We start from the raw sequence: 21,198 nt of genomic DNA, 5'->3' as shown, positions 1-21,198 counted from the left end.
CCATCTAAAAGCCCAACAAATTTAAAACGTAACCCTTGGGGGATACGGAGGGGAAGAAGTTTTGTTCATAAAAGACGTTTGCGTTCTTTGCTTCAATTTTTGGCCCAAAGCTGTGTTGGAGGCTCTCGATGAGGCTGTTCTGGAGAATCTCTGGAAGCTGCTCTTAAGGTTGGTTGATCTTATGGAATCTTCTGTTTTTGTTTTTGGTTTTCGTACTTTTTTCAATGTTTTCTCTCCAAGAGCAGAGCATTTTAGAATATTAAGAGGTTGTGAAATGATTGGAGCTGATTGCGAATACTCTTTCTGTCTTCTGTTGAATTTACAAGCGGAAAGCTAAAGTTAAGTTGATAGATTATGCTAAAAAGTTTAAGTTTAATGTGTTAGTGTAAACTTAAGTTTTTATCAATACTTTGATGAACCGAACATGAATTTCCTATAAATTCCACATTGATTGTGGCTAAAATGAACAATTTCCACTCTGCCATTGAGGAATGAGCAGTAACATGCCTTCTAAGTGTGGTCAGTTTCCTTCCAGAAGCCTTTAGCACTGGAAGTTGTGTAAATATTAGGAAGTGAAAGATTTAAATGAGAAGTTTGAATTGAAGCATCCTCTAGAATCCTAAGACTTCTGCCATTTCTTTGCTTCAATTTTTGGCCCAAAGCTGTGTTGGAGGCTCTCGATGAGGCTGTTCTGGAGAATCTCTGGAAGCTGCTCTTAAGGTTGGTTGATCTTATGGAATCTTCTGTTTTTGTTTTTGGTTTTCGTACTTTTTTCAATGTTTTCTCTCCAAGAGCAGAGCATTTTAGAATATTAAGAGGTTGTGAAATGATTGGAGCTGATTGCGAATACTCTTTCTGTCTTCTGTTGAATTTACAAGCGGAAAGCTAAAGTTAAGTTGATAGATTATGCTAAAAAGTTTAAGTTTAATGTGTTAGTGTAAACTTAAGTTTTTATCAATACTTTGATGAACCGAACATGAATTTCCTATAAATTCCACATTGATTGTGGCTAAAATGAACAATTTCCACTCTGCCATTGAGGAATGAGCAGTAACATGCCTTCTAAGTGTGGTCAGTTTCCTTCCAGAAGCCTTTAGCACTGGAAGTTGTGTAAATATTAGGAAGTGAAAGATTTAAATGAGAAGTTTGAATTGAAGCATCCTCTAGAATCCTAAGACTTCTGCCATTTCTTAACTTGGAGGAAACTTTAAGCTCTGGCTGTAGCAATTTCAATACCAGACGGCCAAAGCTTCTTCTACCTAAAATTTTTCTCAGGAACAAATTAAGGCTGTCGACCCCTTTTATATCTGAGATGATGTGTCACCATCGGATGTTGTCTCCAAGAAAGAACCTCTACAGTTGTTTTGATATCTTGGAATGAAGCTTGAGAGGTTGTTAGGTTTAATGCGTCATTTGGCCTTTTTCGGTAGACCTTATCTATACCAATAAAGTGCACCTTTCTTTTCGGTGACTTAATCATAGGGACTACGTGGTTGGTTAAGCGTGTTTTACTTGAAGTAATTCTATGTTGGGTGACCTCTTCAAAATTTTCTCGGAATGCATGTGAATGATAACAAAATATACTGGAAGCTCCGCATTGGTATGTCATAGTTTTCACTCTTAAGAAGCGAGAAGTAGGTATAGTAACCATGTCGGAAGGGAATGTCGGGTCATCAAGTGCCGCATCCAGATTTCAAATTCTTATTCGGTTCTGAGCATGGATTATTACACCAAAGGTTTGTGTTTATTCAAGCTCATTGTAGAAAACATTTCTTTCGAGAACTCTGTGATAGGGCAATGAATATCCTTCCTACAAGTAAAGTTTCTTGATTATCTTGATTCTGAAGGATCCATATGTTAACATGTAAGCGCACCTTTCTTCATTCTCTATCTAGTTGCTAAAAATTTCTCAAAATACAGAGTATAATTAGCACAATCCCCCCATAAGCTTAATGGGACTACTATTCCATCTCAAGGCAATGAACCGTTAGCAAAAAAACATTTCTCTATTGTCTTTTCAGAGCTATCTGAATATCACAAATGGTTTGGTGCTAGAGTAGATCTAGCTCTCTAGCATTATGGCTTCCAATGGCTGGAATTGGACTACAGCTCGACTCAAGATGCTTCTCATACTGTTATACCATGGCCCGTTGTGCTATGCCTAATCTTCTCGTATCCTTCACTATGACTATGATCCAAGTTGAGCTCATCTAAAACTTGTTCATACACATCCTTACACCTACATTCATACTCGGCCATAATTTTAGGAACGTGGGGTGGGCTCCTTGGCCCTTGTCAATATTCAAAGTGATATCATAAACTTTTGCCCTCAAATAGTTTATAAAAGAGACTCACTTTCAAAATAGTGCTTTCAGAAGCTGGAATATTTGAATATATTTGGCAGAATTAGGACCTATCTTCTTAGAAACTGTTGAAAAGTAGTGTATAGAGTTGGTACCAAAACATTTTAAGAATAGACAAATGGGAAGAAAACAACCCAAACATGTGTATGAATGGCATTAGAAGAGTACAAAAGTGGGGGAATGATGGAATATGAAAGGAACAATAGGGTGTTTTCAATAGTCATTAAATTTGAAACCCATGAAAAGTGAAATTGAAAGCAGTGAGAAAACCAATAAGGTGGTAGTGGAGCAATCACAAAGAAAACAATGGCTTATGAAGTTGGATAAAGAAAAACTAACCCATCAATCTGTTTTCAAAACAAAGAACAATGCATTGGAAAAAGACATCATTTTTTTAAGGAAAATATGGGTTTATAAGACCAATGTTTTTCAACCCCCAATAATTTTGGATTATGGGTCAATGCTAAGGACTTGTTTGGATGGACATAATAATATTCCTTTTTCTATGAGTGACAGTTTATGGGATTTATTTATATTCCAAAGATGGATTTGACAAAACCCACAAATCCATATATTCTCTCATTCCTTTTTTGCGGCACATCGTTCATCCACTACCAACCACTTAAACAACTTGTTATTATGCTGATAAAGCCCTCTAATCAAATTATTTTTTTATTACAAAAATCTCCCAAAGTCGGTAATTATTTATTAGGAAGAGGTCAAATTGAGTATAGTTGAACGATTATGAGACTTAAATTCTTATTATTTAAGTTTGTGTTTAAAAGGTCTCTGAATCCTTTGAGGAGCTTGATCACTTCAACATATGTCAATGGGTCAAAAAATTCGTGAACGTTTAATTTAGTCAGTAACGAGTCATTCATGAATGTAGAGGAGCTTTGCACAAATTCACGAGAACAAACACAAAGACTGTTTAAAAGAATGATGAAATTTTGGGTTTCTTAGTAATGAATGATTGGATAATAGAATTGGATTCCTTTCGTCTTCTAACATTCACACAGATTTTTCAAAAAGTAGATTTCATGAGTATGCAGCAGCCTGACTAATGGGAATGAGACAAGTGTATAAGAAATAGAATAATTCCAAGCAATCCTAGCTAGCTATTTCATGGGACCCAATTTCCCATTTATCAATTTAGATTCTTCTTTTCCCATTTCCTTTTTTTTCGGTTCCTTTAATTTGTACATCGTCAAATTCTTTCAAATTTAACATCATCTTTGGTTTGCAGAAGGAAACTTTTTTGTTTAATTATTTATTTATCATATGTTTGAGTATGTCATTTATTTCAAGGTTTTCGTCGTTCTTTTACCTATATATATTGTAACCGACTAAATCTCGTTTTATTGGTGTGAACTATATTTTAAAAGTAAACTAAACGAGAGCTTACTTTAAATTAAAATTGATATCAGTTGACTCTCGAGATTCATTTTTATTCTATTAGCTATTCATTCGAGATTCGTAAAAAATTTTAAGTTGTTGGATTCGTAAAAATTTTTACTGACTACTCGCTTTGCTTTTGCTATTAGCTCTTGCTAGTACTTTAGGAGCTTAAAATGAGAATTCTCTCCTCCCGTTCTTTTCCAAAGGTTCAAGATCTCTATTGGAAGTATTTGTATTACTAATACAGATAAATTACCCCTTTTTTTTTTTATAAACTTACGACTACTATTGTGATTGACACGTAAAACTTGAATGATACTATTTATAAGTTGATCTTCTTTAAAGTTGTACACATGGGAGGGAAAACATTAGCTCTAGCTATGGGCTAATATTGGAGGAAGAAAGTCAAAGAAAGGACACATAAATCAAAGTGCTCCACTAGCCTTGCTTACCTTCCATGGGATAATTATAAGCTCCTTCTTTTGGAGAGAAAATATTGGGATCTTTACAAGCTTTGAAGGTTGAATGGAGAAATTGGGTCCAAAAGGAGCCCTATATGTGTAGTGCCATTTGGTAATAAAGAAGGATGTAGTCTCATCTTTCATAAGTCACAACTCAACTATTTCGGTGCTTTTTTTTCTTCATTGGATGGTTTGAACATCAACCAATGGTGTGACAACGAGAAAATTTGGACTTGGACCCCTGAATTTAAGGACAATACGTCATCCCATGCATCATTGAATATAAGATCTTAAAACCTATACCTAAAAAATAATGTACACCCATTTATCAAATCAAACTTTCGTTAATCAAGATAGTTTAACATCACTAGATTAGAATTTGATGTAATTCAATTCTAGAACATAATAACTCAAATATTACACAAAAATCAAACTCGAGTTTGCTTATACTTTAAGTTTTTTTTTTTTGGTCCTCCATTTATGACTTATTTTTGTTTCATGCATATTGCTCAAAACCCTAAGTTGAGTGGGGGAGGTCACCAATTCCATTAATGCTCCTATTCTTACTCTATGCCCTCTTTGTCATGCACATTTTTCCAAACTTCATTGCTAAGTGAAGCAAAATATATATATATATATATATATATATATATAGAAAAGTTGGAATTTTTTCCCCATTTTGTGCCCAATTTATGAGTTTATTAAATTATTTGTTGTTTTTTTATGATTCGAATCTCTAATTTTTTTTAGTCGAAACTCTACGAAGATTAATTTATTTAAAAATATAAATATAAATTTGGATTAAAAAGGGTGATATTTATGAAATATTTGTTAGGTACTCTTATTATTAATAATATTAATGAAAGACAATTTGGATAAAATGTTTTGAAAGCTACATCACTATCCACAAGATTTGCTCCCTACTCTGCCAAGGAAACATAATTTTCTTTAGGCCCTTCACTTTCTTTAATTATAAGCTTTGCTTTATCCTTGGTCATTTCAGCCCCACTTTTACAATTATTAACCTCCCCCTCAAATTGACCATCAATCCCCACTCCAATTTTTTTATTCATAATCATAGGCTTAAAAAAAATTATTTTTATCCCTATAATTATTAAAATAAATAATTATGCCGAATGAAATTGATGTCATATACTACAACCGTCGTGTTAAAGTCGATGTTAATTAAAATTTAATTGCAATAATAAAATTAAATCTCTAAATTTAAAATTTTAATTTTTGATATGGTAATGAATGTAGTTGAGTGAAGGCGTGCAAGTTTGGATATATTGTTATTATCTTGTGATTTTAATTATAAATAAATAAATAAAGGTTTAAATTTCTTTTTGTAAATTTTAATAATTTAATTTAAATCTCATAAATTTAATAAAAAAATCTTTTTTTTTAATTATATATTTGTTTCAAATTTTTATTTTATATGTAACAAGTAATTGTTAATTTTTTTTTTATAAATGATGACAAATTTGTCAACGTGGACACCACGCAACAGCAAATTTGCCACGTCACCCATTTTATAACAGTACATTGACACGATTTCAGTATGTATCACGTGTCTTTCTATTTTCCTTTTTTTTCTTTTAGTACTCATTTGATTTTTTTTTTATAATTTTTTTAATATATACTTTTCATTTTCCAATCTATAATCTAGACCATTAATTGGTATTAATATTATTAGAAATTGAAGTTAAATTATTTTTTATTAATCAAATCTTTTTTAACCTTCGATAATAAACAAAATATAAAATTACCGATGTTAATTGTGCCCGAACCAAATTTAATAATATAAATTAATAGTTGAATTAATAATAATAATAATAATAAATGAAGCGAAAACAACATAAAATAAATTAATTCAATTAGTAAAAAAAAATTTAAAAAGTCAATTCAAATATAAAAAAAGTATTTATTAGGTGAAAATCAAATAGATGAAAGCAAAATATTAAACGTGAAACAAATTATAACTTAATTTAGAAAGTTTCTCGTGTGAGTTTAATTTATATATTTTTATACTAAGACAGATCGAGGAAATAGTGAGGTCTCAAAATTCGGAGAAATCTTTTCACACTAATAACTAAAATTATATTTATTTAAATTTAAATTAAACATTTACGGGTCACAAACACATTACTTAACATCAATTATAAAAATTAAATATTAATTTTTAATTTGACTAGTAATAGTCCAATAGACTCGAGTACATTTAATTCAACCAAATTTAATATTTTTTAAAAAATATAATTAAAATAAAATAAACAATTAAGATTAGGTAGGCCATATTATTTGAGTCATTTATATATGACCATATAACATATGATTTAAAATTATAATAACAATGAACATAATAAACATCATAAACATGTATCTCGAATAAAAGAATCTAAAGAATCAATATAAACAATATAGTATAAAAATAATAATAAATCAGAAAACGAGTACAGTGACCCACGATTCATCCACTACAACCGTTGACTTCCAATTTCCATTTGTTCTTTAATTTAATTATTTATTATATATTATCTTTGATTCATCCACTGCTGCCAATGTGTACGGTTTTATTCATCAATCTATATTTTATAATATAGTTTATATGTTAAGAAAATTGCCAATATATATATTTAAAATATAAAATAGCGTTACAGTAATCAATAAATATAAAATTATTAATCAGCCGAATAGAATTTAAAACAAAAAAATTTAAAACAAAAAAATTTAGTGCAAAACAAGGTGGTTAGCGGTGGGTTTAGACTGTTACAAATGGTATTAGAATCCGATGTTGAGTAGTGTGCTAGTGAGGACTGTGGGCCCCAAGAGGGTGGATTGTGAGGTCTCACATCGGTTGGAGAAATAAACGAAACATTTCTTATAAGGGTGTAGAAACCTCTCCCTAATAGACACATTTTAAAACATTGAAAAGTCTAAAAAGGACAATATCTAGTGGTATTAGACTGTTACAATTAAACATTCACAAGCCACACTGCATCGCTAACATCAGTTATAAACATCAAAAGTAGAGTACGGTCGAATTATAACACTATTTTTGAATTGATTAAATTAACTCGACTAATAAATATGTTTAATTATCAAATTTGATGCCAAATTTGTCATATGTCACATAATAACTTTATTAGATAAGATACATGAATTTAACTTTTTCATATCTCTATATTTAAAAAAAAATGTTAATTTTAATATTAGAATATAATAATAATAATAAATAATAAATAATAAAAATTAAATAGATTAATATTATATTATGGGGAAAAAACAAAAGGTGAGATGGGAAAACAGAAGGGAAGGTTAGCGGGACAGACTGTTTGGAAGCAGGAACAGCAGGGGTAGCGTGGACCTTGCTTGTTTGTTTCCGGCCGCCGGTTACCCAGCTGTCAAAATTACCACCGTGACAGACAGCTTCAATTACAACAACACCCTTTCGGATTTCCGCTTACACGTGTCGTATCAACCTCGACACGTGCGGTGCAGGTGCGGTCCCTTTTTTTTTTTTTTTTTCCCTTCTTCTCCTCTTTGATCCTCTGGGTCCCACTCCCATTCAATGTCTTTCACGTTCTGACGTTGACCACACCCTTACGTACACCTCTCCCCATTCCCATTTTACCAAAATACCCTCCTCCCTTCTCGACTAATTTTTAAATTATAAATTTGAAAAAAATATATATATATCGCAAAATTAAAATGTGAAAATTCGTATGACTAATAATTATTCAAGAAATATTTGTTTAATAATTAAAATAATATATATATTGGAAATAATAGGTATGGGAAGGGAAGACTGAAGGGTACAATAGTACAAGTACAGCCATAATTTTTTTTAATTTATTGAAAATAAAAAAAATAAAAAATAAATAAAAAACTTGTCTTATACACTATACATAATTAAAATATGTTTATAAATTATAGGTTGTTTGACTCGGTCGAATTCCGATATTGCCCCTCAAACATAAATAATTGGAATAATGTCGCTTACTGTTTTTATTTTTATTTTAATTTTAATTCTGTTTTTGGTATTGTACTCTTTAACATTTCTTTCTATTTTTGTTAATTTTGGTTTCTGTAATTTAAAGGATTCTGTTTTCAATTTGAATATTCTATTTTATTAATTTATTGTTTTTTTTTCCATCGGAAAATGAGAAGAAAAACAATTGTTTTTTTTAATTATATTGTAATTAAAAAAAAATTAGTTGGAGAATTATTAAATTTATCCCTAAATGTTCGATTATATTGATTAATTTTTTTTTTAATTTAATCCGTTATTAGAATTTAATGCGTAATTTTTCACAAATATTAGATTTTCTTAAATGCAAGAATTAATATAAATGAGAGAAAATGTGATAATTAAATAGATAATAATGTGTTTCATAGTTTATTTTCTCTATTTATTTAAAATAATTGTGAATTTTTAATATATATATATACATATATAGTGCTAAATAAATCAATTTAAATAATTTAAATATGGTTGATGTCCGAATTTAAAAATAAAAAGCACGTTTGAAATTTGTATGTAATTTTTATTACGAATTTTATTCTCGTCAAACAATTAATTAAAATAAAATTTTATATTCTTATTTGATTTTTTTAATTTTATATTCTTATTTGATTTATTTTTGGTGAATTAGACATTTGTGTTGATGAAAGTCACGTGAGCTAAAGTCACATGGGGTAATTTAAGAAATGATCATGAGTTTATAATCGAAGAATACTCGCTCCATTATTATTGGTACGAGCCTGGAAGTCCAAAGCAAAATAATGAGAGTTTATACTCAAAGTGGATAATATCATACCATTGTGGAGAGTCGTGTTCATCTAACGTGGTATCAGAGCCATATTGATAAATTATGTAAGACTTCAAAATAAAAGGAGTCGAGGCTTCGCTTCCTCGAAGCCATAGTAAAAAAAATGATCATGGGTTTAGATCAAGGATCTCTAATTATTTTTATTTTTATTTATTTTTTACTCTAATTTTGTTATTTTAATTTTTAATTTTTAATTTTTTTTGAGTGAGCAGGTAGAAGGATGAAGTTGGAAATTTGAACGTGAAATTCTCTCTCATCTGTTCACTTCTCTCTCTTAATTTTAGGAATGGAGTACAAGATTGGGAATCTCCACCCAAAGAGGTGAGTCCAGAAAAAAAAAAACTATATAAACCGACTCCCGCTATTTCTTCAATTATCGTTACCATAATCCAACAAAGTTATTCTCTCTCTCTCTCTCTCTCCCTCTCTCTCTTTTCTTTCGATTTCTCCCTTTCTTTTCGTTTATGGATTCCCCTTCTCGTTCCTCCGTCATCGTCATCGGCGCCGGTGTTTCCGGTGAGTCACTCTCCTTTTGTCTTATTTTTAAATGCTTTGGCTTCGTCTATTGATTCATTCTGTTTCTGAGTTTCTGTTTCTTGTTTTTTTTTTTTTTTTCTTTCTCTGGTTCGGTTGATTTTTGATCGGAAGGTTTGTCGGCGGCGAAGGTACTGGTGGACAATGGAATAGACGACGTGGTGATTTTGGAGGCTTCCGACCGTATCGGAGGAAGAGTTTGTAAAGAGAATTTTGGAGGCGTATCGGTGGAACTTGGAGCGGGTTGGATTGTTGGAGTAGGTGGAAAAGAGCCGAATCCGGTTTGGGAACTTGCTCTCAAATCCAGTCTACGTACTTGCTTCTCTGATTACAGCAATGCTCGCTACAATATCTACGATCATCGAAGGTTTGAATTCCCGATCCTGATTGTTGCTATTTTGTGTTTCCCCCAGTCTCTGTGTTTCGGATTTCTTTTAATCCGCCGCCATTTTTGCTCTGATTTCTTTTTTCTCTCTTTGAGGCATTATTGAGTGGTATTGAACAATGTAATGATGATTGAGAGATGGATTTTGAACGTGCATCTGTCAATTTTTTCTTCCATTCTGTGTTTCGCTCTCCTTTTCTCGTTCAATTTGAAGTGAGACTAGGTTTTTGAATCAATGAGTTTACAGTGGTAAAATCTTTCCGAGTGGTGTTGCGGCCGACTCGTACAAGAAGGCGGTGGACACAGCGATTCAGAATCTGAGGAACCAGGGGACAGATGCTGACGATGTCTCCATTGTATCGGAGCCGCCTTGGTAACTTTTTAAAAAAGTCTATCGCTGGTTTGATGAGCATCTCAAAAAGAAGAAAAAGTATGGCATCAATACTCAACAAACATATTTGTTTATGTTATCTCTTCTTTCTTTTTGTTTTCAGTACTCCAAAGACGCCTATGGAACTCGCCATCGACTTTATACTCCACGATTTCGAGATGGCAGGTCATTTTGCTTTCGGATCCTTGTTCTCTTTTCTTATTCTAATATTCTGTATGAGAATATTGAACTGGGAACTGCTGGGTGGTTTTGTGCAGAGGTTGAGCCTATATCGACGTACTTGGATTTTGGAGAAAGGGAATTTTTGGTTGCAGATGAAAGAGGGTATGAATATTTGCTCTACAAAATGGCTGAGGATTTTCTTTTTACCTCAGAGGGAAAGGTCTCGGACAGTCGTCTCAAACTCAACAAGGTGAGCAAAAAATTGACTTTTAGCTAATTATATGTTTTTAAATGAAAAATTTGTCTGTTCTGGTTTTGATTACCCAATCATATGATGAAACAAAAGGACGGATATGGGCTTTGATAAAAATACAGTAAAAGAAACAGAAAAAGTATAGGATAAAAATCCCGGGTATCTCTTTTGTTTGCATGTGCTGTTCTTATTTGTCGTTGAGATTGATGATTGACCCACTTTTGGGAGTTTGCAGATAATGACGTTTCTGAAAGCAATTTCCATTCATATTATATTATTACTGTTGCCATTTGCCAGTTTATATTAGAAGCTGCTGTGTATTAGCCTAGGTGGTGGTCAACTTGATAATCTTTAATTCTTTTAGCGGCTGAATGAACTTTATGATCTGCATTGGATACCTGGGTCCTGGCTATTGAGAAAAATCGGTCTTGGGATTTGCGAGCTTCCACAATATATTAATCTTGGCTGCCAAAATATATTTTTTAAGATATTGGTTGAAATTAGTGGCATCCGTCTGTGTCATATGATCGCGATATCACTTTCATAGCCTATTGCCAGATGATTTCTTGTGGATATCTTTTGAAAGGCCATCGCTGAATAGACCTGTTAGACAGATGATTTCAGTAGTACTTGTTCTATTTTATGGGGTTTTTTTACAACGAAATTGACGCTAAATTGTTCTTCAACTGTGAAACCAATACGCTGTCTACTTCTGTTGGTTGGGGCTTTTGAATTTTTGATTGACCCCTACGCCAAACCATGAGCAGTAAGCTTTGATAGCTTTCCCCCTACTTGAATAGCGAAACTTTGACTTGCCAGCAATGTCCTTGCTTGTATCATACTTGACAGAATTGTGATTACAATATGCAAACGTTTTGAAGGCCCTTTTTACCATTATTAAATTAGTAGGGTCACTGAATACCAATTTGCATTTGGGCGCACAGTGGTTTTTATGACCATAAACAATAGCCCATGGGGTGAGATGTCAAATCAACTCAAATAAAAACATGATAGTGGGGAGTCTTGTCAATATCTCCATTTAATGGGGCTGTTGTTTTGGCTCCTTTATTGCCCAACGAATCTGATGCGAATTGCAGTAAATAAGGGATGCTTCCCCTGTTTTCATCGTCCCGCTTAACTGCTAGTAATCACTGTGGTTTTTAGATAGCAGCCATCAATTAGTTGTGATAGAATCATTAACTCGGCAAAGATACCCCATAATCTTTCCCTAATAAAAAATAAATGGTTCGGGTTCTTCTAGGTGGAGTTGTCTGCTGTGTCAATTTCTCATCTGTTTCTATTCTTCTCCATGACGAATTTTATGCATCATTTTTTGCAGGTCGTTCGGGAAATACAACACTCGAGAACCGGGGTTACTGTAACAACGGAGGATGGATGCATCTATGAAGCAAATTATGTGGTTTTATCTGTTAGCATTGGTGTACTCCAAAGCGACCTCATTTCTTTCACTCCATCGTTACCCGTACGTTTTCTTCTTTTATTTATTCCATATTGTTTGTTACTATTCTACTGTTCTCTCTCTATTTTTTACTTTTGCCCCCACCAACACCAAGAATGCCCCCTACAATTTATGACGACGTGTCGTATCTGTTGCCTCTTGATCTGTGAGCCTCTATTGAGAGACCTAAGATGGGTGGGCAGAATCTTGACCTTTCAGTATTATTCATAACACAATAAATATCTCTCGGCCTCTGACGTCCTGTGAGGTGGTGGTGGGATTTTCGCTCTGACTTGACTTCTCTTGATATACATCTCTAAAGGGCCTGCTCCATTATTTAATTTTTCATTTAGTGGGCAGAGTCAGAATTTATGGATGGCAAGGTCTCCTACTGACTCATGACGTAAGAATCGAATTCCCAATGTGTCTATGTGCAACTCCCATGCAACAACATCTCCCAGTTTTGCATTTTGTGGTTCATATCCTCTGTGTGTCTCTAAGATTCAAACCCACGAGTCTATTTTACTTACCCACTTGTGTTTCTATTTGCTGAACCATTGATTGCTGGTTGGTATGGTATGATATGGTATGATATGGTATTTCCGCACTGTCCTCTGTTTCTGTGTACTGATACTCCTTGTTGGAATCTTTTATTTCTATATCGCTGCCAGGGGTTAGTATTAGTATTATTAACTAAACAGTATGGTTTTAAATATAATGAAACAGAGGTGGAAAACAGAGGCCATAGAGAAATGTGACGTGATGGTGTATACAAAGATTTTCCTCAAGTTTCCATACAAGTTCTGGCCGTGCGGACCCGGAAAAGAATTCTTTATTTACGCCCATGAAAGAAGGGGCTATTACACGTTTTGGCAGGTTCGTTAACATTTTCTTTTTGGTTAATTTTTTCGTTGTTGTTGCCAGCTAACACTCATCTCATCATCACTACTCATCCAGAAAATATTAAGTGAATAAACAAAGCCTTCTTAGCTAGAAGAATTGCATGCTTGCCAATATAAGTCCACAGGGAAAGCCAGCCAGGTCTTAGGTTGAACATAGTAGCCGTATGACCTATGTGCTATGCATCAATTTTTTTTATATTAGTTTAGTCTTATCATTATTAACTTATTATACGGTAGGAAATACTTTCATAATTAGGGGCACATGGGTCACATGCAACCTTTTAACTCTCATGTTTAATTAATTCTTAATCCTTGTATTGGTTTCCAGAATACGGATGTCATCGCCTTCGACCCTCTAGTTACATTTTGTATGTGAATTAAAAATTTTAAAATACACTTATCACATCACAAATTTACTCGTCAAATACACAATACAGTTCTTTAAGTTTTTCGTAGATAAACCTTTGGCACTCTCTTTTATGGTTTTGTTGATACTTTTGTCAGCTATCACATCTGTCAATATCTGCTCCACGAACATTAAATCTTGAATGATGGAGCCATAATAATTTAAGGAATGAGTGTTTTGCTTGATTGGCGGAGGACGTATTGTGAATATCTCCGTGACTTAATCTGACAGAGTCATGGCATTTGATACTTGATCTTCCTTTTATGACTGCTATGGATTAATGATCATACTACTAACTGACTATTATGATGACATCAGAACATGGAGAATGCCTATCCTGGGTCCAATATCCTGGTGGTGACAATTACGAATGGAGAATCAAAACGAGTTGAAGCTCAATCCGATGAAGAGACGTTGAGAGAATCCATGGAAGTGCTTAGGGATATGTTTGGACCCGACATCCCTGATGCTATTGACATACTTGTTCCCCGCTGGTGGAGTAACAGATTCCAACGGGGTAGCTACAGTAACTACCCCATCATCTCCGATTGCCAAATTGTTCAAAACATTAAGGTTCACTGCTTTTTCTCTCTCTGCAATTTTTGATTCGTAAGTGATTGCGTGATTGATCGAAGTAAAAACATTTTGTAGAAGCCTGTCAACGCGGCCAATTACACCTCTGAACTAACATATTTCGTTAAAAGACCATTAGATGGAATGGATTGGAATATGTGACACGACAAAGCACAGACACAAGCTAATGTAGTGTGTTCAGAAGATGGTTTTGATTTGCTTTTTGTTAGTTTCACTTTGTTAGAGGGTCAAAATGCACTTAGTATTAATCTCTTGCATCAGCAAGATTTAAGTAATTATGGAAATACTAGATGATAATTGTTAAGAGTTTTAAGACTATTTTGATGCCAGATATTTCATTTTAACCAATTTACTTCTGGCGTGTCGTTTTCAGGAACCCATTGGACGTATCTTCTTCACTGGAGAACACACGAGCGAAAGATTTAATGGCTATGTACATGGTGGATATCTTGCAGGTTTGTGAAACGCCTTCTAACTAATTTGGTTTTATTGGATACTTTACATACTTCTAATACATGTTTTTCTGACGAGATTCACTTCTCTATTAACCAATGGAACAGGCATAGACACCAGCAATGCCTTGTTAGAAGAAATGAGGAAAGATAAGGAGAGAAAAAGCGAGGGCCAATCATTCTTGTTAGAGCCCTTACTAGCTCTAACAGGATCATTGACTTTGAAACAAGCAGAGACTGTCTCGGGCCTTCACAAATGTGATCTTCCAACACAATTGTACCTTAACGGCAAGCTCGGTATCCAGGAAGCAATTTTATGACTACATGGACGACATATTGAGGAACACAGATCTTATTCGTATGACGAAGAAAACACGGTGGGTGACAAATATGACAAGAAGATGAATTTGAATCCAAACTTGATTCGAGATCCGATACCATCCAGAAAATAAAAGTTACGAGATGATGATCTTCATAGAAATCAAGGTGTGCCCACTTGTCTAATTGTTGAAGGGTTTACTTTTAGTTCTAGAAATTATTTTGTTGATGAAAAAGTTCTAAGAGGAAATTGAAGAATTGTGGGGGGAAAATATTGGATTTTCTAGTTGTATTGTTACTCATCTTTTAGTGCAAGAAAGAAGTTAATCTCTCACTTTTTGACTCCAATTTCCAAATTTTGTTCTTGAAATTCACAATAGTCTGTCTCATACTATGTTAGATTAACAGAGTGAGTGGACCAGCCGAATAAAAAATATAGATGCCAGGTTGGGTTAAAATATAGATGCCAGGTTGGGTTAGAGTGATATAATATTATATTTAAACTACAATTTCCAAGATGATAAATGTCCTCCTAATCTAATGTTCAGTTGTGAGTTTACCGCTACCAAGTTGAAGAAGATTGTGAAGTGTGTGGAGGAAAGGAGAGGAAATATGATGAGGAGTCAAAAAGGGTATGAGAGTTTCTCTCTCTGTCGGTGGGGGCTGTTCATTTATTTCCATATGGCCCTCACATCCTTCACATCCTTCACATCCTTCATCACTTCACTGTATTTTTTATTTTTGTAATGGTAGTTGCCTTTCACAAGGCCCCTCCCATCTCTGTTCTAAACTAATTAAAGAAAAAACGGATGATCCAAATTTGTCAGCTTCCTCAGTAGGGTATTGTCGGCTGGAGCACTGAGACTAGAGAGAGAGAGAGAGGAAGAGAGATTACTCCTAGTGGTTCTGTTCCTTCTCCATTTTAGCTTTCTATGATTATCCAAACCTCTCTCCCAGTTCATAACACAATTTGCGTAGCTTGAGAGAACTGTTTTGGTACACCATGTTGGTCCAGGATCGGCAGAGCCCAAAACCCCACCAAATCCCACTCGCCAATACCTTCCCTGAATCCAATCCTTTCGATTTCTCCAACTGGGTCTCTCTCAATCTCTTCAAAATCGCTACCATTTTCTTTCTAACCCTCACAATCGCCTCCTTCTTCTTTCTCCAAGGAGCTCCTGATTCTGCTGCATTTCTCTGCTTCAACTCTCGCCCCAAACCCCCTGACCTCTTTCATTTGCCCAATATCAACTTTGATTCTGTTCATCCCATTGTAGACAAGTCTTCGACTTACGCCTCTTTTAGCTCTGATCGATGGATTGTTGTCTCCGTTTCGAGTTATCCTTCGGATTCACTTCGAAAGCTTGCTAAAACTAGAGGATGGCAGGTACTAGCTGTTGGAAATTCTAGAACTCCATCGGATTGGAGTCTCAAGGGAGTTATATTTCTGTCTCTAGAGCAGCAATCTAGCTTAGGATTTAGAGTTGTGGATTTTCTTCCTTATGATTCTTATGCTAGAAAGACTGTTGGGTACCTTTTCGCTATCCAACATGGAGCGAAAATGATATTCGATGCAGATGATCGGGGCGAAGTGATTGATGGGGATCTCGGGAAGCATTTTGATTTGAAATTGTCCAATGTGGATACATTGCAGGAGAGAATCTTGCAGTTTGATTTTGAGAACCCGAATAAAACCGTTGTGAATCCGTATATTCATTTCGGACAGCGGTCAGTTTGGCCTAGAGGGTTGCCATTGGAGAATGTAGGAGATGTTGTGTATGAAGAACACTACAGCCAAGTATTTGGAGGATTACAGTTCATTCAACAGGGCATATCCAATGGTCTACCAGATGTGGATTCAGTGTTTTACTTCACTCGAAAGACACGTTCGGAGGCATTGAACATAAGATTCGATGAGCACGCCCCGAAAGTCGCCCTGCCTCATGGCGTGATGGTACCATTGAATTCTTTCAATACTTTGTTTCATACGTCAGCATTATGGGCTCTAATGCTTCCCGCTTCAGTTAGTACAATGGCTTCTGATATCCTGAGGGGTTATTGGGCACAGAGGCTTTTATGGGAAGTAGGAGGTTTTGTAGTGGTTTATCCACCAACAATGTTTAGACACGATGACATTGAAGGATATCCATTTTCAGAAGAGAAAGATCTCCATGTGAATGTGGGTAGATTGGTAAAGTTCTTGACCTCATGGAGATCAAACAAGGCCACATTCTTTGAGAAGGCTTTGGAATTGAGCCATTCAATGGCAGAGGAAGGGTTTTGGAAGGACAATGACGTGAAACTGAGTGTGGCTTGGCTTCAAGATTTGGTTTCTGTTGGGTACATCCAACCAAGACTGAAGGGATTTGAAATGAACAAACAGAGAAGAGGAAGAAGAAGCAATGTCGGTGTCGATAATGGGAGGAGTTTTGTTCCTCAAAAACTGCCTGGTTTTCATCTTGGGGTGGAGGAATCTGAGACTGTGAACTTCGAGATAGGGAAGTTGGTTAGGTGGAGGAAGAAGTTTGGCAATGTGGTGATGATCTTGTTCGTTGAAAATGGAGGTGTTGTGGATAGAACTGCCATGAAATGGAGATTGCTTTATGGAAGGATTTTCAAAACTGTGGTGGTTGTGGCAGAGCATGGCAGGGCAGATTTGGGAGTGGAGGAAGCTTCTTTGGAGTTTATATACAAGTAAATAACTTCCTATCCTTCAATATAATTACATTTTCAGTACTTTGTTCTTGGTATCTTTTCAACTTGTAGTCTACTTTTTTTAAGGGGAAAATTGTTATTGTATCGTTTTACTTTATTATCTTTGCTTAACGGACGGGGAGGAGAACAAACCACCATTTATAAGGGTGTGGTCTCCTAGCAGACACGTTTTAAAACCTTGAGGGGAAGCCCGAAAGGGAAGGCCCAAAGAGGACAATGTCTGCTAGCGATGGATCTGGGTCGTAGTTCCTAATTAAAATGAGAAATGACTAAATATTTATGTAGAAAAGGTCATAATTTCCTTTTATAGGTACCTGCCAACGGTCTTTGAAAGATCTCCTAATGCAGAAGGTTTCCTGTTCCTGCAAGATAATACCATTCTCAACTATTGGAATTTACTGCAAGCAGATAAAGATAAGCTTTGGATCACTTACAAGGTAATGCAGGTCTCAGTTCTATCTCTCTCTTGCTCCATAGATCAGTTGAAAAACGTATGAATATTCCTGTTTCTCACAGGTCCCTCAGTCTTGGTCCAGAGTCAGTGATGACTCTGTCTGGTTTGGTAAACAAGCAAGCTGGGTGAAGAAGGTTGTGAACACAATGCCTGTTGATTTTCAAGTCAACTATAAGGAAAGTAACCCGACTGGGCGAGATCTCGTGATTTGTAACTGTGAAGTGTTTTACGTACCTCGGCAGTTTGTGGGAGACTTCAAGGATCTTGTGGCTCTTGTTGGCAACTACAAGATTGACTACAGAGTAGCTGTGCCAATGTTCTTCATGGCAATGGATCTGCCCCTAAATTTCGACGACGTGTTCGGCCGAATGGTGTATAAGAAGACACCAGCTGAGCAACTTATTAGTAATGATACAAACTTGTATGCTGCTGAAGTTCCTGCTGTTCATCCATGGAGGGTTTCCAATGAAGTGGAATTTGCTGAGCTTATGAGACTCATGGCTGCAGGTGACCCGCTACTGAAGGAGCTGGTGTAAGAGTTGGATATACTCAAAATATGAGTGTACAAATGTATGTGTAATTTGGAGCCATGTGAGGAACTAAGAAATTTTCATACCTCAAGGTCCAATTATAAGGACGAGAGCCAAGAAATTACAACAAATCTTGTACACTTATATTCAAGAATTTCTTTTGATGAGCTCACCGTAGCTTTAATATAAGAAGGTTTATTGTAGTTTATTGGCTCTCGTCCTTGTAATTGGACCTTAAGGTATGGAAATTCCTTGGTAGTGGTTCATATCATCACGTTTTTTGGCTTATATTTTTCCTCTATATTTAATTTTTTCGTAGACGAAGTTAAGAGGAAATATCAATGTGAACTGTATATTGATTTGCTTTCCATTTACATAGTTGCTTAAATGATGAGTAATACTCGAGAGCTAAGAAGATTCAAGACTTTTGGAAAAGGGAAAAATATAAGAATTAGATTGAACACAGAGCCATGGTAACCGCCAGCAGATATTGTCATTTTTTACTTTCCTCAATGTTTTGAAAACGCGTATGCTAGGGAGAGGTTTCCACGGACTATGTGGGATCTCACTATCCACTCCCTTTCGGTGCCTAACGTCCTCGTTGGCACACCACTTGGTGTCTAGCTCTGATATCATTTGTAATAGTCCAAGCTCACCACTAACAGATATTGTTTCTTTGAGCTTTCCCTCAAGATTTTAAGGCTTTCCATTATGCGTCTTTTAGAGCTACGCAGTAGAACTGGTACTCATTCAGATACAAGGTTCTAGAAATAGCAGCTGCAATTCCTCTCGCTTATACCGGGTGGTAAAACTCTAAAGCAGCTTGCCATTTATTTGAGAACATGATCCATTCCCTTCTCCATGCTTCCAAATGGAAGCTCTCATTCCCTTCTCAATGCACTTGCCGTGTAAATTAAGTCAACATATCCGATGCATAGCTGCTTTGCGCGTATGCAAGCATCGACCCCGCATAGTATCATTCGACAATTTAGGCAACCCGATGTTCCGACAAGGCTCCGCTTAACAGTCTCTTGCATGGCTCATTTTTCATGTGCTTAGATCCACCCAAGTCTAGCAGCCTGAAAATAGGGGAGAATCCACCTGCGCGTGCTTACTGGTGCTCTCGCAAAAGCAAGTCTGTAATTGGCTAAGATCCGTTCCTGCGCGTGAAGTGCAATAAGCAATTAGACCTTGCTTTCAATTGGTTGCATTAGTGAGATCGTATTCTTCCTAAAGCTTGGAGTTGCTCTTAGCTGGTTTCGTTGCTAGCCCGCAAACCCGTTTCGTTGCCATAGTTATGGGCACATTAGGCCCTCTTTTTTATACCAATATCTTGGGAATGGAAACAAGACCACTAGAAATAGCTAAGGAATTGAACAAAGTATAGCGGGGAAGTCTTTGTCCCAATATCTTGAGGACTTGAAATTACATATCGACAAACGTCTTGGTGATAAATAGAGAATCAGAAGACATGATTAGGTTGATGAAGTCAGATTCAAAAACATTGGAGAATTCTTGAAAATTATAATGAGAAGCACGAAGATGCATTACATAATCAGGGCATGTCAATTGGCACATTTCATATTCTCAAACCTAAGCCAATCAACTTCGTTTAAAAATGCAATTGAGATATAAAAAAACTAATAGAACAGATTTAAACGGTAACAAAATCAAAATTCCATCCAATAGTACCCTGGAAACAATCTGAAACTCGAAGCTATCTACATGAGTGGGAAGCAATTGCCAGAGAACGCCTTTGTCGCAGCTCCCTGAATCGAAGGAGATAAAGTTTTCGAATCCAAACGATGGATCAGGATCATTGCTTGAATCGTTTCTCGTTCCGAAAGAGCGATTTCAAGTACGACGAGAAACAAAACCAGCGATGAACTAAAATTCAGCATGCTTCCGTTGTGTGATTGAAGTTCAACCATGGAAGGCTCAGCTCAGATCAGTGCTTACCATTGAAAAAAAAAACGGAAAATAATTCACCGGAGAAATCGTTGAGTCGTAATCTTAAATTAAAGTAGGTTAAATTACCAAATTACCCTCAACTTTTCAATTGTATTTTAGACCAATATTAATTTAGAAATTTGTTAGTAATTTTTTTTTCTTAAGAATAAATTTTATAATAATCGATTTTTAAAATTATTTATTTATTAATTAAGCATAAATAATAAAAAAACACTTTTAGTAATCTAATATCACTTGAGAATTGTAAATAATAAATTTAAAAAGAAAAAAAAAGGCATAAAATTGGAAAAAAAAAGAAAAATAAATCCGAAGTACATGCGTTTAACGTTCGATTTTTGCTTCGCGCCATTTCCCCCACTGCCCCTTCACAGTCGCTCACTGAAACCCTAACTCTCTCTGATCACCTGGGATCGTTGAAATTTCATATCTGCAAAGCTCGACCAAGCTTTATGCTATGGCGGAAGCCAAGCGTCGCGCAAAGCGCCCTAGAATTACGAGGTCCGTAACACCATCACTCAAATTTTGGCCCCCTGTTGAAATATATGTAGTTTTCTACCATCTTGGTATGTTTTTTTTTTTTTTTTTTTTTTTTTTTTTTTTTTTTTTTTTTTTTTTTTT

General features: G+C 35.2%; 3 protein-coding genes and 1 long non-coding RNA gene across 4 annotated transcripts in view; all 4 read left to right on the top strand.

The window, feature by feature from the left end:
• Positions 1–107: 107 nt before the first annotated feature.
• On the top strand, positions 108–4,436 carry LOC111456557. The gene is made up of 3 exons (XR_002712789.1): positions 108–168; positions 663–720; positions 4,107–4,436. It is a non-coding gene; the product is annotated as an uncharacterized LOC111456557 (long non-coding RNA).
• A 4,977-nt stretch (positions 4,437–9,413) lies between these two features.
• Positions 9,414–15,255, top strand: LOC111456636 (polyamine oxidase 1-like). The gene is made up of 10 exons (XM_023098613.1): positions 9,414–9,570; positions 9,703–9,955; positions 10,221–10,346; positions 10,468–10,529; positions 10,622–10,776; positions 12,119–12,262; positions 12,965–13,114; positions 13,865–14,119; positions 14,514–14,595; positions 14,701–15,255. Exons 1-10 carry the CDS (start codon positions 9,519–9,521, stop codon positions 14,910–14,912), a joined length of 1,491 nt encoding a protein of 496 aa, XP_022954381.1. The 5' UTR covers positions 9,414–9,518; the 3' UTR covers positions 14,913–15,255.
• Positions 15,256–15,665: 410 nt separating this feature from the next.
• Positions 15,666–18,789, top strand: LOC111456229 (probable glycosyltransferase STELLO2). The gene is made up of 3 exons (XM_023098043.1): positions 15,666–17,604; positions 17,936–18,062; positions 18,142–18,789. The coding sequence occupies exons 1-3, from the start codon at positions 15,914–15,916 to the stop codon at positions 18,613–18,615; spliced, it is 2,292 nt and encodes a 763-aa protein (XP_022953811.1). The 5' UTR covers positions 15,666–15,913; the 3' UTR covers positions 18,616–18,789.
• A 2,087-nt stretch (positions 18,790–20,876) lies between these two features.
• The window catches only part of LOC111456423 (structural maintenance of chromosomes protein 5), an 18,594-nt gene continuing 18,272 nt past the window's right edge, over positions 20,877–21,198 (top strand). The window contains exon 1 of the mRNA XM_023098276.1: positions 20,877–21,078. Coding sequence (XP_022954044.1) covers positions 21,035–21,078 — 44 coding nt within the window. The 5' untranslated portion in view covers positions 20,877–21,034. The remainder of the gene's footprint in view (positions 21,079–21,198) is intronic.

This window comes from Cucurbita moschata, unplaced genomic scaffold, assembly GCF_002738365.1.
Source record: "Cucurbita moschata cultivar Rifu unplaced genomic scaffold, Cmos_1.0 Cmo_Scf00018, whole genome shotgun sequence".
NCBI classification, from domain to species: domain Eukaryota; kingdom Viridiplantae; phylum Streptophyta; class Magnoliopsida; order Cucurbitales; family Cucurbitaceae; genus Cucurbita; species Cucurbita moschata.
This window is presented reverse-complemented; position numbering and strand designations above follow the sequence as displayed.

Excerpts from the sequence above, each read along its gene's own strand:
- LOC111456636 (XM_023098613.1), top strand. The coding sequence starts at position 9,519 with ATGGATTCCCCTTCTCGTTCCTCCGTCATCGTCATCGGCGCCGGTGTT. Across the intron at positions 10,777-12,118 it reads GTCGTCTCAAACTCAACAAG|GTCGTTCGGGAAATACAACA; the intron begins GTGAGCAAAAAA and ends CATTTTTTGCAG. Across the intron at positions 13,115-13,864 it reads GCTATTACACGTTTTGGCAG|AACATGGAGAATGCCTATCC; the intron begins GTTCGTTAACAT and ends TGATGACATCAG.
- LOC111456229 (XM_023098043.1), top strand. The coding sequence starts at position 15,914 with ATGTTGGTCCAGGATCGGCAGAGCCCAAAACCCCACCAAATCCCACTC. Across the intron at positions 17,605-17,935 it reads TCTTTGGAGTTTATATACAA|GTACCTGCCAACGGTCTTTG; the intron begins GTAAATAACTTC and ends TTCCTTTTATAG. Across the intron at positions 18,063-18,141 it reads AGCTTTGGATCACTTACAAG|GTCCCTCAGTCTTGGTCCAG; the intron begins GTAATGCAGGTC and ends TGTTTCTCACAG.